Source organism: Nematostella vectensis, chromosome 1 (genome assembly GCF_932526225.1).
Source record: "Nematostella vectensis chromosome 1, jaNemVect1.1, whole genome shotgun sequence".
Lineage (NCBI taxonomy): Eukaryota > Metazoa > Cnidaria > Anthozoa > Actiniaria > Edwardsiidae > Nematostella > Nematostella vectensis.
Window position 1 is genome coordinate 20,868,783 of NC_064034.1, and position 12,943 is coordinate 20,881,725.

The 12,943-nt window shown below is 41.8% G+C and overlaps 2 protein-coding genes across 5 annotated transcripts in view; both read left to right on the top strand.

Moving 5' to 3' along the window:
- Positions 1-8,182, top strand: part of LOC5518245 (DNA-(apurinic or apyrimidinic site) endonuclease 2) — a 9,641-nt gene extending 1,459 nt beyond the window's left edge. The window contains exons 3-5 of the mRNA XM_032362924.2: positions 5,214-5,526; positions 5,699-5,768; positions 7,043-8,182. Coding sequence (XP_032218815.1) covers positions 5,214-5,526; positions 5,699-5,768; positions 7,043-8,080 — 1,421 coding nt within the window. The 3' untranslated portion in view covers positions 8,081-8,182. The remainder of the gene's footprint in view (positions 1-5,213; positions 5,527-5,698; positions 5,769-7,042) is intronic.
- A 1,141-nt stretch (positions 8,183-9,323) lies between these two features.
- LOC5518244 (adhesive plaque matrix protein) lies at positions 9,324-12,232 on the top strand. Of its 4 annotated transcripts, XM_048727203.1 has the most exons (4): positions 9,324-9,460; positions 10,603-10,655; positions 11,092-11,146; positions 11,225-12,232. In XM_048727203.1, exons 1-4 carry the CDS (start codon positions 9,358-9,360, stop codon positions 11,935-11,937), a joined length of 924 nt encoding a protein of 307 aa, XP_048583160.1. In that variant the 5' UTR covers positions 9,324-9,357; the 3' UTR covers positions 11,938-12,232. The 4 variants fall into 4 exon arrangements, with proteins under 4 accessions (XP_048583160.1, XP_001638193.2, XP_048583167.1 ...); XM_001638143.3 differs by having other exon boundaries at positions 10,482-10,655; positions 11,092-12,232; XM_048727210.1 differs by having other exon boundaries at positions 10,482-10,655; positions 11,097-12,232.
- Positions 12,233-12,943: the final 711 nt, after the last annotated feature.

The following is a 12,943-nucleotide window of genomic DNA, read 5'->3' on the forward strand; positions in this document are numbered from 1 at the left end:
TTGCACCCTTTAGTTTGCATAACGCTCATATTTTTCTGAGATGGAGAGCGATGAAGACATGTCCAAACTGACAGAGAATATGTTTTCGCAAGCCGATTAGTTTCTTCCGGGTTTCGATCTCGTCAGAACGATCCTTGGAACAGCAAGCCATGATACTATGGGGACAACTCTAAGTGAAGAAGTTGAGAAGAGAAAGGACGACAGGATTCTGGAGAAAGCGAACACGGTGTGGGGTGTTCTTACTTGGCAAGAGTGGGCAGAAGAGAGGAATTAGAACCAGGATCGAATAGTTTCGTAAGTTCCGATAGTATCAAAGGTGTTTGATTGTAGGGTTGATGAAGATTGAGAGAGGATGTTTGTAAAGTTGATAAAGTCATAAAGAGCGAGGGCGAAAGTGGCAAAAAAACCTAAAAAGGCCTGCAGATGTAAAAAAAAAAACACATATCAGGCTATCCAACACAGGGAGCCAAGCCATAGAGATCCCAAGGGCTTCCCATGGAACTCCAAATGTTCCCCAGTCAAGTTTCCCTAGCACAGGAATCTCAGTGATTCTCCCGGTCAAGTTTCCTTATCACAGGAGCCCAAGTCGTGCTTTGCATTGGTACCTCAGCCACAGGAGTCGCAGCAGCTCCCCACTCCAATTTCCAAGTCTCAGAGAACCCAGCTACAGTTAATCAAGGCTTAGTGAACAGAACCTAAGGACCTCAGCTACAGTTCATCAAGGCTTAGTGAACAGAACCTAAGGACCCCAGCTACACCAAGGCTTAGTGAACAGAACCTAAGGACCCCAGCTACACCAAGGCTTAGTGAACAGAACCTAAGGACCCCAGCTACACCAAGGCTTAGTGAACAGAACCTAAGGACCCCAGCTACACCAAGGCTTAGTGAATAGAACCTAAGGACCCCAGCTAGACCAAGGCTTAGTGAACAGAACCTTAGGACCCCAGCTACACCAAGGCTTAGTGAACAGAACCTAAGGACCCCAGTCGTTCCATGGCCAAATCTCAGTTATCCAGTTGTCGTGAGTCCCTCTCGTCCCATCTTAGCACAGGGATCCCAAGGCAGTTTCCAGAGTACGCCCATTTCCCAAGGCTACCCATCAGTCATAGTAGCAAATGGCGGTTTACTGGAGACTCCATATCGCCTCTCATCACATGTTTATAACCAATCCTGGTCTGTGGTGCATGACTCACAAACATGAGCACACAAGTGTGTTTAAAGAGGATTTCTCCAATTTTCTCTGGATCAAGGAAAGATTGGCCAGAGTTTAAGACTGTTTGGAGGGAATTAGCAAAGAATGCATTCATAAAGCATGCACTTGCAAGCGGAAGTGAACTGAAAACTCAGTGGAAGGAGAGGCAAGGGCAAGGATCAAGTCTGTTTATGTTACAGGGAGCTCATGATATCATGTAGAAAAGCTTAAGGCTTACTACGATGATACTAGTGCCAAGGATCAAGTCTGTTTATGTTACAGGGAGCTCATGATATCATGTAGAAAAGCTTAAGGCTTACTACGATGATACTAGTGCCAAGGATCAAGTCCGTTTATGTTACAGGGAGCTCATGATATCATGTGGAAAAGCCTAAGGCACTACGATGATACTAGTGCCAAGGATCAAGTCTGTTTACTTTACAGGGAGCTCATAATATCATGTAGAAAAGCTTAAGGCTTACTACGGTGATACTAGTGCCAAGGATCAAGTTTGTTTATGTTACAGGGAGCTCATGATATCATGTAGAAAAGCTTAAGGCTTACTACGATGATACTAGTGCCAAGGATCAAGTCTGTTTATGTTACAGGGAGCTCATGATATCATGTAGAAAAGCTTAAGGCTTACTACGATGATAATAGTGCCAAGGATCAAGTCTGTTTATGTTACAGGGAGCTCATGATATCATGTGGAAAAGCCTAAGGCTTACTACGATGATACTAGTGCCAAGGATCAAGTCTGTTTATGTTGCAGGGAGCTCATGATATCATGTGGAAAAGCCTAAGGCTTACTACGATGATACTAGTGCCAAGGATCAAGTCTGTTTATGTTACAGGGAGCTCATGATATCATGTGGAAAAGCTTAAGGCTTATTACCATGACACTAGTGCCAGTGTGCAACCCGCCCTAGAGGACATTAGATAGATCGATTAATGATAATTACTAGGCAGCCTAATAGCTAGATTGCGTAATTTACAAATAATATGCTATATTAAAATCTTATTTAAAAAAATATTCTACAAAATAATAAAATTAAAAAAGGCCAATTTACATTAATTTAAAAGGTTACACCTAGCTGGGGTAAAACATTTAAAAAAAAACGCTGGGTCATAAAATGCGGAATATTAAAATTCCGCATGCGAGATCGTTGTGCGGCACATGTTTAGGAGGCAGTGGGCATTTAAGACGATACCATGTTTCAACGGAGAGAGAAAGAAAGTCAGTCTCGCGACAAGCAGAGAAGAAGCAGACGAAACTCACATCTAAAGTTGTAAAGGGAGCAGTGCGAAGGCAAATCTTAGTGAGAGTGCAAGATCATCCAAGACTAAGAAGTATTTCAAATGCTCATTCCCCGCACACCGCAAGGATAATGTCAAGCATGTTACAAGGGTTGTAAGGAGTTTCAAAAACTCAATATAAGGGCAAAAGTAGCCTGCTAGCCGGCTCTCAACGTGGGTTGTCATGTCTTGTTATTTAAGTCTTTTATTAGTGGAAGCACGGGTGGCCTAGTGTGTTAGCGCGTCGGCCTCTCACCGCTGTGGCCCAGGTTCGAATCCTGGCTCAAACTGGGGATTTTTCCAGGTTCCTGCCTTGATTCGAATTTGTGTCACAAGTGAGTTGAAATTATTCTCCCGTGTTTCCAGTCTTCTCGGGTAAGGACACTAAAGCGGAGGTCCCGTCTCTTCAAGCTGCACAACACTTACCTGAACCGAAGGGACGTAAAAGAACCACTGGGGACGCAATAAACCCTCTGGCAGTGACCACCCCCAGTGACAGTGGTTACTAACCGAGGGCCATATGTTAGAAAAGTGCATATTCGGTTAAATATGTTACCCTCGATAAACCAAGATTAAACTAAACAAACATTAAAAAGATTAAACTAAGTCAGGAGCGAGTCATGTTTCCCAGAGGATCACTCTAGCACCAGGCCCTGTACAGCAAGTAGAACTTTGGTGGTGTTGATAAAGTGACTGTTCTGTGAAAGTGGTTATTAAACCACTTATATCACCCATCAAGGCCAAGAAGCTAAAGAGTTACATCCTTGATGTCACCACGATGGGAAATGCAGAGAAGACATACAACACTGTGTAGTATCAGATACTCTTGAACACAGCCAAGGGTAGAGGAGTAGAGGTCGTATAATACGGAATGGATAGGATCACCAGTTCTGTCAGCCGCCTCGATCTGAGTACAGTGGCCGAGTTGTTTGTCGAGTATGTCCCTGAGTCATAACAGAGAAAATCCACCCACGTTGACAATCTTCTGGGATGTGAATGAATTGTCCTTTGTTTGAAGGAAAGATATGCATGGATTGCATATGAACACGAAAGAATTTTCGTATTTTATTCTTATAAGTTGTTAACTATTGTTTTGTATAAAAGTTCTATTCAGGTTTACAAATTCATTCCAGGTTATCGCTCACACCGTCACATAGCATTTTTTTGTGAGTGTGTTTTTCCGTTTTTTGGTTTGGTTTAAGCCACGGAGGTCGGCGAATTTTTAGATTAATGTTCGAACAAGCTAAAGATATTGACCCTATTGAGGATGCTTTCGCAAGGTTTGAATCGTAAATAGATACTCGTTTACTAGAATTTCCAACGTTAAACGAGAAGCCGGACTCAGACCTTGGCCTGGACTCTGAGGCGAAAGTGTTCAAAAGAGAGACCGAAGCTAGCAGAGGTATATGGGTAACCAGAAGCAATTTCTGTTTAATTCCACTTCATGTCTTGGATTTGTTAAAGAATGATGAGTATTCTAGGGCCTCTGGAGATATTCGGCAAAAGCTTACCAAATTAGCCGACAAGTGAAGCCGGTTGGATGACAGTCGAAGAATACGAGCAAGAAGAGCTGGAGGACGACTTGGACGACGAAAAACATATTCGCAAAGCCCAGGAAAAAGCTCCAACAAAAAAGAAGCAACAGAGCTTTAGTGCGAATAAACGTCATCGTTTGGACCGCCCAGACCCTAGTGTAGCTTGCAAATCTTACAATGATGATAGACAGCTTTTTCGAGGTAAATATTCCTTTTTCTGCCTTTCTTTGTTAGTTCCATGGCTTGTTTAGCGCATAACAAGCTATACCAAACTTGTAACAGTTGTATTGTAGTTATTATGTCTTCAGTATCTGTACTGAGTTTTAATAAGGAAAATATTTTTCATTCGTATGTATTAGTGAAGGAGAATGAAATTATTTTTGGCTGCATCCTAAGAAGGAGGAAGCAAGGAGGGGAGAAAGCCCAAGCGTCATTTCTTGTGAGTTTGGAGTTTATTTTCAAGGCACTCACCCAGATTTAAGAGAGGTTTTGTGTATTACTCAAATCAGGTAAAGACCATCCAAGACTGCAGAGTAGTGTTTCCAGGAAGTGATGGCAAAGTGCGGCAAGTTATGGTCAGATATAAATGCTACAAGGTCGGCGAAAGTGTCCTGAAGTAGAGCGACCCAACAGACATCACAGTCTCTATAAGGGTGAATCGCCTGGCATTGTTGATACCCGTGGATCATGGTGCTGGCCAGGCAGAAGAGGAGTTCAAGGGAGAAGTAGGACTTTAAGTTCAAGACGTTTGTCCACATTTCTTATTACATAGGCAGTTAGTAGTGTCGCGATCGTGGCGACATCCCCCCTCCCAGTGTACTAGAACCAGAGATAGCGGTTTTGTGAGAGGAGATGCCGCCCCTCATGTAAAAGTTTTAAGAACTGCAAGAGGCCGAGAGTTTCACCAAAACTACGAAAACAGCGAAAACATCGAAAGAAAAATGAGCCGAAGTGAAAGTTGTCCACGTTTTAGTTTATGTTCACTTGCTAACAGAAATAAAGATTTTCGCATTGAATCAGTTGAACTGTAAGCGTGTTTCGGGATCCCGTCACAGTTCTTTATACACAGGGTTTAATGTATATGCAGTTAACGTAAACACACCACAAGCAACTCTAAGATGCTCGCATGTTATCACAACACGCCACGCTCTGGCTTAGTATAAGATACCACACCTTGTCCTCCATTTTAGGGGTTGCTACATTCTGCAAGGATTCGACTACTCCGTTAGCAGCAGAGGAAGGTCTGACATCCCAATTATCAGCTAGTCCTGACATTGGTTTCTATGGTGATGATGAGGAATTTACCAGTGATCAGCTATCAAGGCTTGACAGTGAGGGTCGCACGATCTTGACAGAGCATACCCTATCAAGTGGTGGAACAGTTGTAATTATTAACGTGTATTGCCCTCGCGCTGACATGGAAAATGAGGATCGGATCCAATTCAAGCTGGAGTTTCACAGACTGCTATCAAAGAGGGTTAAGGCTCTTCTTAACTCAGGGAAGTGAGTGCTGTATGACTTGTCATAATATATATAGAAAATTAAGTTCAGAACAACTTGTCTAAACAGGACCCCCCTAAGAAGGGCTACTACAGTAAATAGAGTATATTCCCATGTTATACATAGAAATGTTGTGCTTACCAGCCTTAAAACTCCTTTATCCTTTCATTTCCAGACATGTGATTGTTCTTGGAGACATCAATGCTGCTCACAAACCAATAGACCATTGCAACCCTTGCAAATATGTAAGTTCTAATCGATATAAAATCTTTGATTTGAGAAATTAACCCTTAGTGCTAGACTTTCAGAGGACCAAATAGTGATTAGCAGATCCTGGTGATTATTATTATCATTATTGTTTTATTAACATTTGTCATTTTTATTGATTTGGTTTGCCTGTGGCGTGCGCGTATTTTTTTCAATAGCTTTATTAGACAACATAGACGCCCAATGGGGTCATACGTAAACGGGCACGAGGCCCATGCAGGACGTACCCCCAAATAAAACAAATTGGAAATAAAATTAATATAAAAACTAATTGTGGTGGTAGCCAAAGTTCCTTGACAAGTGAGGTTTTCAGACACGTTTTTGGAACGTAGCACATCATTGTTTTCAAGTTTGTAAACTGAGAATTGTATAGTTTTCCCTCGGGATTCGTAAATAAATGTTGAGCTGGCAACAGTCACGACTTGCCAGTTCTACTGTCATTATCTCAAAAATCATTGTTTTATTATTGGAAACATCTTTTTATTTGTCCAATTTTCCCTTCCCCCATTTAGAAGACTATTATAGAGGCTGAACTGCTTAGCTGGCTAGCCGACTCTCGGGTTATTTGTAAATGTTTTGTTTTTCCAATTTTCCCTTCCTCCATTTAGAAGACTATTGTAGAGGCTGAACTGCTTAGCTGACTAGCCGACTCTCGGGTTATTTGTAAATGTTTTGTTTTTCCAATTTTCCCTTCCTCCATTTAGAAGACTATTGTAAAGGCTGAAATGCTTAGCTGGCTAGCCGACTCGGATTATTTGGAAATGTTTTGTTTTTCCAATTTTCCCTTCCTCCATTTAGAAGACTATTGTAGAGGCTGAACTGCTTAGCTGGCTAGCCGATTCTCGGGTTATTTGGAAATGTTTTGTTTTTCCAATTTTCCCTTCCTCCATTTAGAAGACTATTGTAGAGGCTGAACTGCTTAGCTTGCTAGCCGACTCTCAGGTTATATGGAAATGTTTTGTTTTTCGAATATTGGGAATCCTGCCGTGTACACAAAGGCGGAGATGTGCTGTGGCGAGGTTGCAAAGAAATTTCTTGGCATCCTCGCCCCACAGGATTCCAAATGTTAAAAAAAAAACATTTGTGAGTTACCCAATTGTATAGACGGCTAGCAGGCTATGAAAGTATTAACTGCATAAGACCAGGAACCAAAACCAAAAGTTCCGAATGAATAAGTTTGGTCAAGTTTTGACTGAATATGTCTTTTATGTATGTAAGGATACATGTATCTTTGTCACTGTTCTTTGAATAGGAGGATTTCTCAAGTTTTCCTGGAAGAGCATGGCTTGATGAGCTCCTGGTGAGCCTCCCCCTTCCAGAGTTTGATCACCCGCCCGCCATCTCTGATTCCAATAATTCTTCATTTGCATCAGAGGACAGCAACTCATGTGACAGTTCTTGGAAATGTGTGTCAGGGCTACTGATCGATTCATTCAGGTACTTTCACCCTCTCCAGAGAGAGGCTTACACAAACTGGTCAACATCTACAGGTGCAAGACAAACAAACTATGGCACTAGGATTGACTATATTCTTGTAGACCCTCCACTGCTTCAACAGGAGTTTGTTGATTGTGTTATCAGGCCTGAGGTAGAGGGATCAGATCATTGCCCCGTGGTTTGTACACTAAAGAATCGATTCCTTGCCGCTAATAAGACACCATTATTGTGTACGAAGTTCATGCCAGAGTTTTCAGGTAAACAGCAAAAGTTGGTCTCATTTTTTACAAAGAAAACTGATAATGCATTTACTGTGCCTACTGATCTGAACAACGAAAAAGTGATAAGTGAAACTGAACTTTCTGCATCAAACACTACTAAGAAGAGGGCACCTTCTAGTGGGTCCGCTGTCCCAAATCCTAAACGTGCAAAAACTGAAAAGTCGACCAGGCAAAACACCCTACTAAACTTCTTTGGCTCTAAAAATGTAACAAAGGCCAGTTCACCAAAGTGCATTGTAGACATTGTGACGGATAAGCCCTCTGGTGAGGTCACCAGAGAAGACACAAAGTCAAACCAAAACATGCTCCTAAATCCTGAGCCATATTCATCTGTTCAAGAAGAGCTTGTAATAAATGACAATAAAAGGAACAGTGAGGTCTCAGCATGGAAGAGCATACTAAAAGGGCCGCCGCCCGCACCGCTATGCCCAGGCCATAATGAGCCCTCGGTATTGCGCACTGTTAAGAAAAAGGGTCCTAATTATGGCCGACAGTTTTACTGCTGCGCCAGGCCCGAGGGCCACGCCTCAAACAAAGAAGCGCGCTGTAATTTTTTTAAATGGAGGAAGTAACCAGATCCTTAGCCAGGGGGGTGTGCACATAGGATGAGATACTGAATGTACCTTAGAGAAAACGTTCAACGAAATTGATAAATAAATATGTATATACATATATATTGGCTATGGGCCTGGTGTTGTTTAGCCCGAGTATAGGCGATTTTATTTTTCAAAAGTTTGAGAGGAAAACAAAACTACGCCTAACACAAATACTAGACGCAACGCCTGTCGCCCTTTCAAGCTACTGTCAAAATACTTCGGCTGTCCTACTTGTATGACGCGCGTGGTAGCACAATCAAATGCTCAAATCCAATTATAAACAGTGCAGGGGTACCGAGTCTGTACCGAGTCTCCCCCCCTGGACATAAATAGTAGGAAGTCTGTATACTTTATCGGCCTTTTTCCCTGGAAATTACTAGTAGCAAGTCTGTACACTTTATCGGCCTTTCCCCTGGACATTACTAGTAGCAAGTCTGTATACTTTATCGGCCTTTCCCCCTGGACATTACTAGTAGTAAGTCTGTATACTTTATCGGCGTTTAAATAGAAAGCCTAGAAATATCTATCCCTTCATTCCCTGCTAGCAGAGGCCTCTTTTCTCTGTATTTCGCTGGGCTGGAGTTCGCGAGGAAAAGATACCTCTGCCATGGGTCGAAACTGTTTCTGTTGCGCATGCGTGAGCGTTAATAAGCGACCGACGTGCCAAAACCCGTACCATCGCGCGGAAGCTGTCAATATGCTTTGCATGGGTTTAGTCGGAAATCATGAATGAAACTCCGGTTAGTTCTCCTCTTCGAAAAAAGAAAACAACTGTTCAATTTCAATCACCTAAAACGTCACTAAAAAGATTGAACAACAAACGCAGCAAAGACGAGTTTTGTCTTGTTTGTGGGGTTAATTTCAAGACATCTGGGCAGGCGAGTTTCTTCAATGTAAATATCGCACAGTTGGATTCGAAGAAAATGCTACAAAAATTTTTGGTAAACTTAAATCAGCTATTCCCAGAAGAATATGAAAAACCTGTAAACGGGAGATGGACTCGTTTGTCAAAAGAGAGAAAATTCTGGATGAAGATAAGGCATTGACTGGCTTCTTTTATAATTCGTCGCGTGATATTTCTACGGAGGACGCCGTTTCGAATGCGAGCTTATTATCCGGCAGCGGATATACGTTTCATGCATGCGCTAGTCATTGTGGGCTCAAATAGTGGCCAGTAATTAATGAACGGAGCATGCGCTCTGGATCTCGTCCACGATCGTGGACGGCGGTTTGATCACACGAACTTGCGACCCATGGCAGAGGTATCTTTTCCTCCCGAACTCCAGCCCAGCGAAATACAGAGAAAAGAGGCCTCTGCTAGCAGGGAAATCCCTTCACTTCCGTCACATAAAAAAGGTATGTGAGTAATCAACAGTTTATGTATTTTGTGGTGTTTCTATTTTCGCGCAATTAGAGCTAAAAAGCTAGAAATCAAAAGTCTTACAGTGAAGCATGTTATATTTTTCTGTTCTGTCTTTGTGATGGCCGCATAAATTAACATTTTCCTCTAACGGGGACACAATCATTAATTAGCATTAACTAGCACTCTGTTCTCCGCCCTTTGTATCTTTTACATCTGCCGTATTTTGGATGAAGATCTTTTGCCGAAATAGTAGTACAATACAAATGCAAGAAAACTTCGTTAAAGGCCGCACGGAAGTATGCAGCCATAGAGATGTTGGGGCAGCGTTCCTTAAAAGACTTTTTAGATCTCGATCGAATGACGTATTGTCATGTTTTCTGAGGTTTTACCCAGGATCGGCTTAGAAGAGATGCGCAGTCATAGGTATCATATAAAAAGGGAAGCATTTGAACGACCCTAAGAAATAATCTACTCTGGCACCCGCCTTAAAAAAATTGAACAAATAAGGGGAACATAATTAATTTGCTGGACTAATTAATTATTAATTAGCGGACTTATTTTTCAAGCTTCATTGGCCAGTCAGCGTGTGTGTGTGACGTCGTTTTAATATTTGTTATATTCTAGTGAGACCAAAATACGATTTTCATCACATTTAGTGCATTCCTAATTTGTGCTGAACAACTCGATTTTTACTTGATAACCTGATAATATTGGGGATTGATCATAACGCAAAAAACTCGTGGTTGCAACTGAAGCGTGCCAAGGTAAAGGGCAATAAATGTTTTTAGCAACTTTATCGTGTGTTTTTGTTGAGTGCAAGTGTTAAGTTCCCATGCCGTAATGAATGTCTATGGTAAACCTCAATTTTTTCGGCATAATGTCTATTGTCTCGCATATCAAAAACGAAATCTACTTAAAAAATCATTTTCGCAATCATCTTTATTGTGTTTTCGATAATTGTCTCTCATGGGCTCATAATTTCGGCATTTTTTCTGATTGTCTGTTTGTATAAAGGCTGAGCTGGGATCGTGCAAACTTGTCCATCATTGTTAGAAGGGTAAAGTACTCCCTACGACTATGTTCAACAAGCTAGCCATCTTGATTCTGGGCGTTCTCGCTACTAATCTTGTTCCAGAGGTTAAGGGTCGTCCGAAATGGCACAGAGATATTACGGACGACGCTAACGAGGTAAAGCAAAACAACGACTCGATTTTTTCATGTAAAGAATCTTTTTTTTCTAAAATTATCTTTAATTTGGGTACTCGTAGAACGTGCCCAAGCCTTAATTACAAAACCTGTATGAAAAAAAATTCATATCTACAGGAGGATGATTGCTTTAAAACAGTAATATTTAAATTGTAAAATTTCTGTGAATGAAATGCTGAAGGCACCGGGGATATCGTCTCACCAGGCATAAAAGTTGTTATTTGCTGAAAAATTAAAGCTATCCTATCCCCGGCTGAATCTTAAATAAGACTTCCTTAACTTAAAGAAGGCTATTCAAGCTTTCTTTATGCTCCCATCCCAAGTCACAAAAAGTATCCATTATATTGGCTAGTTAGATGGTATACCTTCAACCAACAGACTTACAAATGTACGATATTGATTACTGTCCTTCTTTTAGGGTAGCGGCCCTATGAACCCAACAGGACCTCCATCATTCCCCACACTTGAAAAAGATCACGAGGACCCACCAACAAAACTAATGTATGACACAAATGACCAGGGCCCAACACGACCTCCATCATTCCCAATAGATCACGAGGACCCACCAACAAAACTAATGTATGACACAAATGACCAGGGCCCAACAGGACCTCCATCATTCCCCACACTTGAAAAAGATCACGAGGACCCACCAACAAAACTAATGTATGACGCAAATGACCAGGGCCCAACAATACCTCCATCGTTCCCAATAGATCACGAGGACCCACCAACAAAACTAATTTATGACACAAATGACCAGGGCCTAACAGGACCTCCATCATTCCCAAAAGATCACGAGGACACACCAACAAAACTAATGTATGACACAAATGACCAGGGCCCAACAGGACCTCCATCATTCCCCACACTTGAAAAAGATCACGAGGACCCACCAACAAAACTAATGTATGACACAAATGACCAGGGCCCAACACGACCTCCATCATTCCCAATAGATCACGAGGACCCACCAACAAAACTAATTTATGACACAAATGACCAGGGCCTAACAGGACCTCCATCATTCCCAAAAGATCACGAGGACACACCAACAAAACTAATGTATGACACAAATGACCAGGGCCCAACAGGACCTCCATCATTCCCCACACTTGAAAAAGATCACGAGGACCCACCAACAAAACTAATGTATGACACAAATAACCAGGGCCCAACACGACCTCCATCATTCTCAAAAGATCACGAGGACCCACCAGTAGAACCAGAGCTTGGCGCCGATGACCAAAAAGCCCACCACTAACAAAATTAATGTATGACGCAAATTTTTCAAGGCCCACACAGCCCCAATATTCCTCGCGACGAAGGCTCTCCAATAGAGTGAAGAATACAAACTAGAACAGAGGTCGGTGCAGATGATGCAGGACAGTTACAATGCCCTTCTACTTCTGCAGTTTAGCTATTAGTGATCCCCTTCAGAAAACTAAATGGTAAATGGTTCCCATTCTTAGAGCAGCAGCTATGTGCATAGATGTTTAACGCACGATCATTGTAATGTATCATTGAAATAAAGTAAATCGAATCTAGTGAGCCTTTCATTACTAGTCTTTCATTACTATTACGCCCTGAGACGGCTGTAAAATATAGGCCCAACTTCAAAACGTCAGAAATGCAAACTAAACATCACCAGACCCGGATACTCATGGATTCCTCCAAGGCACAGACGACATTCAAAAGCGCATCTAAGCAATGTAATAGAATTGACTCTTGTGTCAAAATATCAACCTTGATTTCTGACCAATTCGTAAACAAATGCTTAAACTCAGAAACATTTCTTACCCCAAAAAATCACAAAATTCCGAACTACAAATAGAGACAAGCAAACAGATCAAGTAACATATAGATACCTTTATTGCGCTCAGTCAGGTCCCATTTTACAGCAATCAGTCTCAATAATCAATGCTAGAACCTCCATTAGAAGCGAGTCACCATGTTTAGCCTATTTTACATGCCTGCACTGCATCATGGGAGTCTTGGAAACACCTTGACAGACAGGCGGGCAATCTCCTCCCCCAGAGTCATAACAGTTTTTTTGTCTCTTTGCCCCGAAGCCAAACAAAACATTTCCAGGTCCAAGGAACCCAGAATAATCCTGAAAACAATTTTTGAATTAGGTTGGGTAGCAAAGATGGCCCACATTAGAGAGTATGAGGCCATTCACTAGAAAATTCCTTTCTCACTTAGTGAAGCCCAACCAAGGAATTATCCCATTGAATCAACCTCAGCGTGCAAACATCCATAAGCACAGC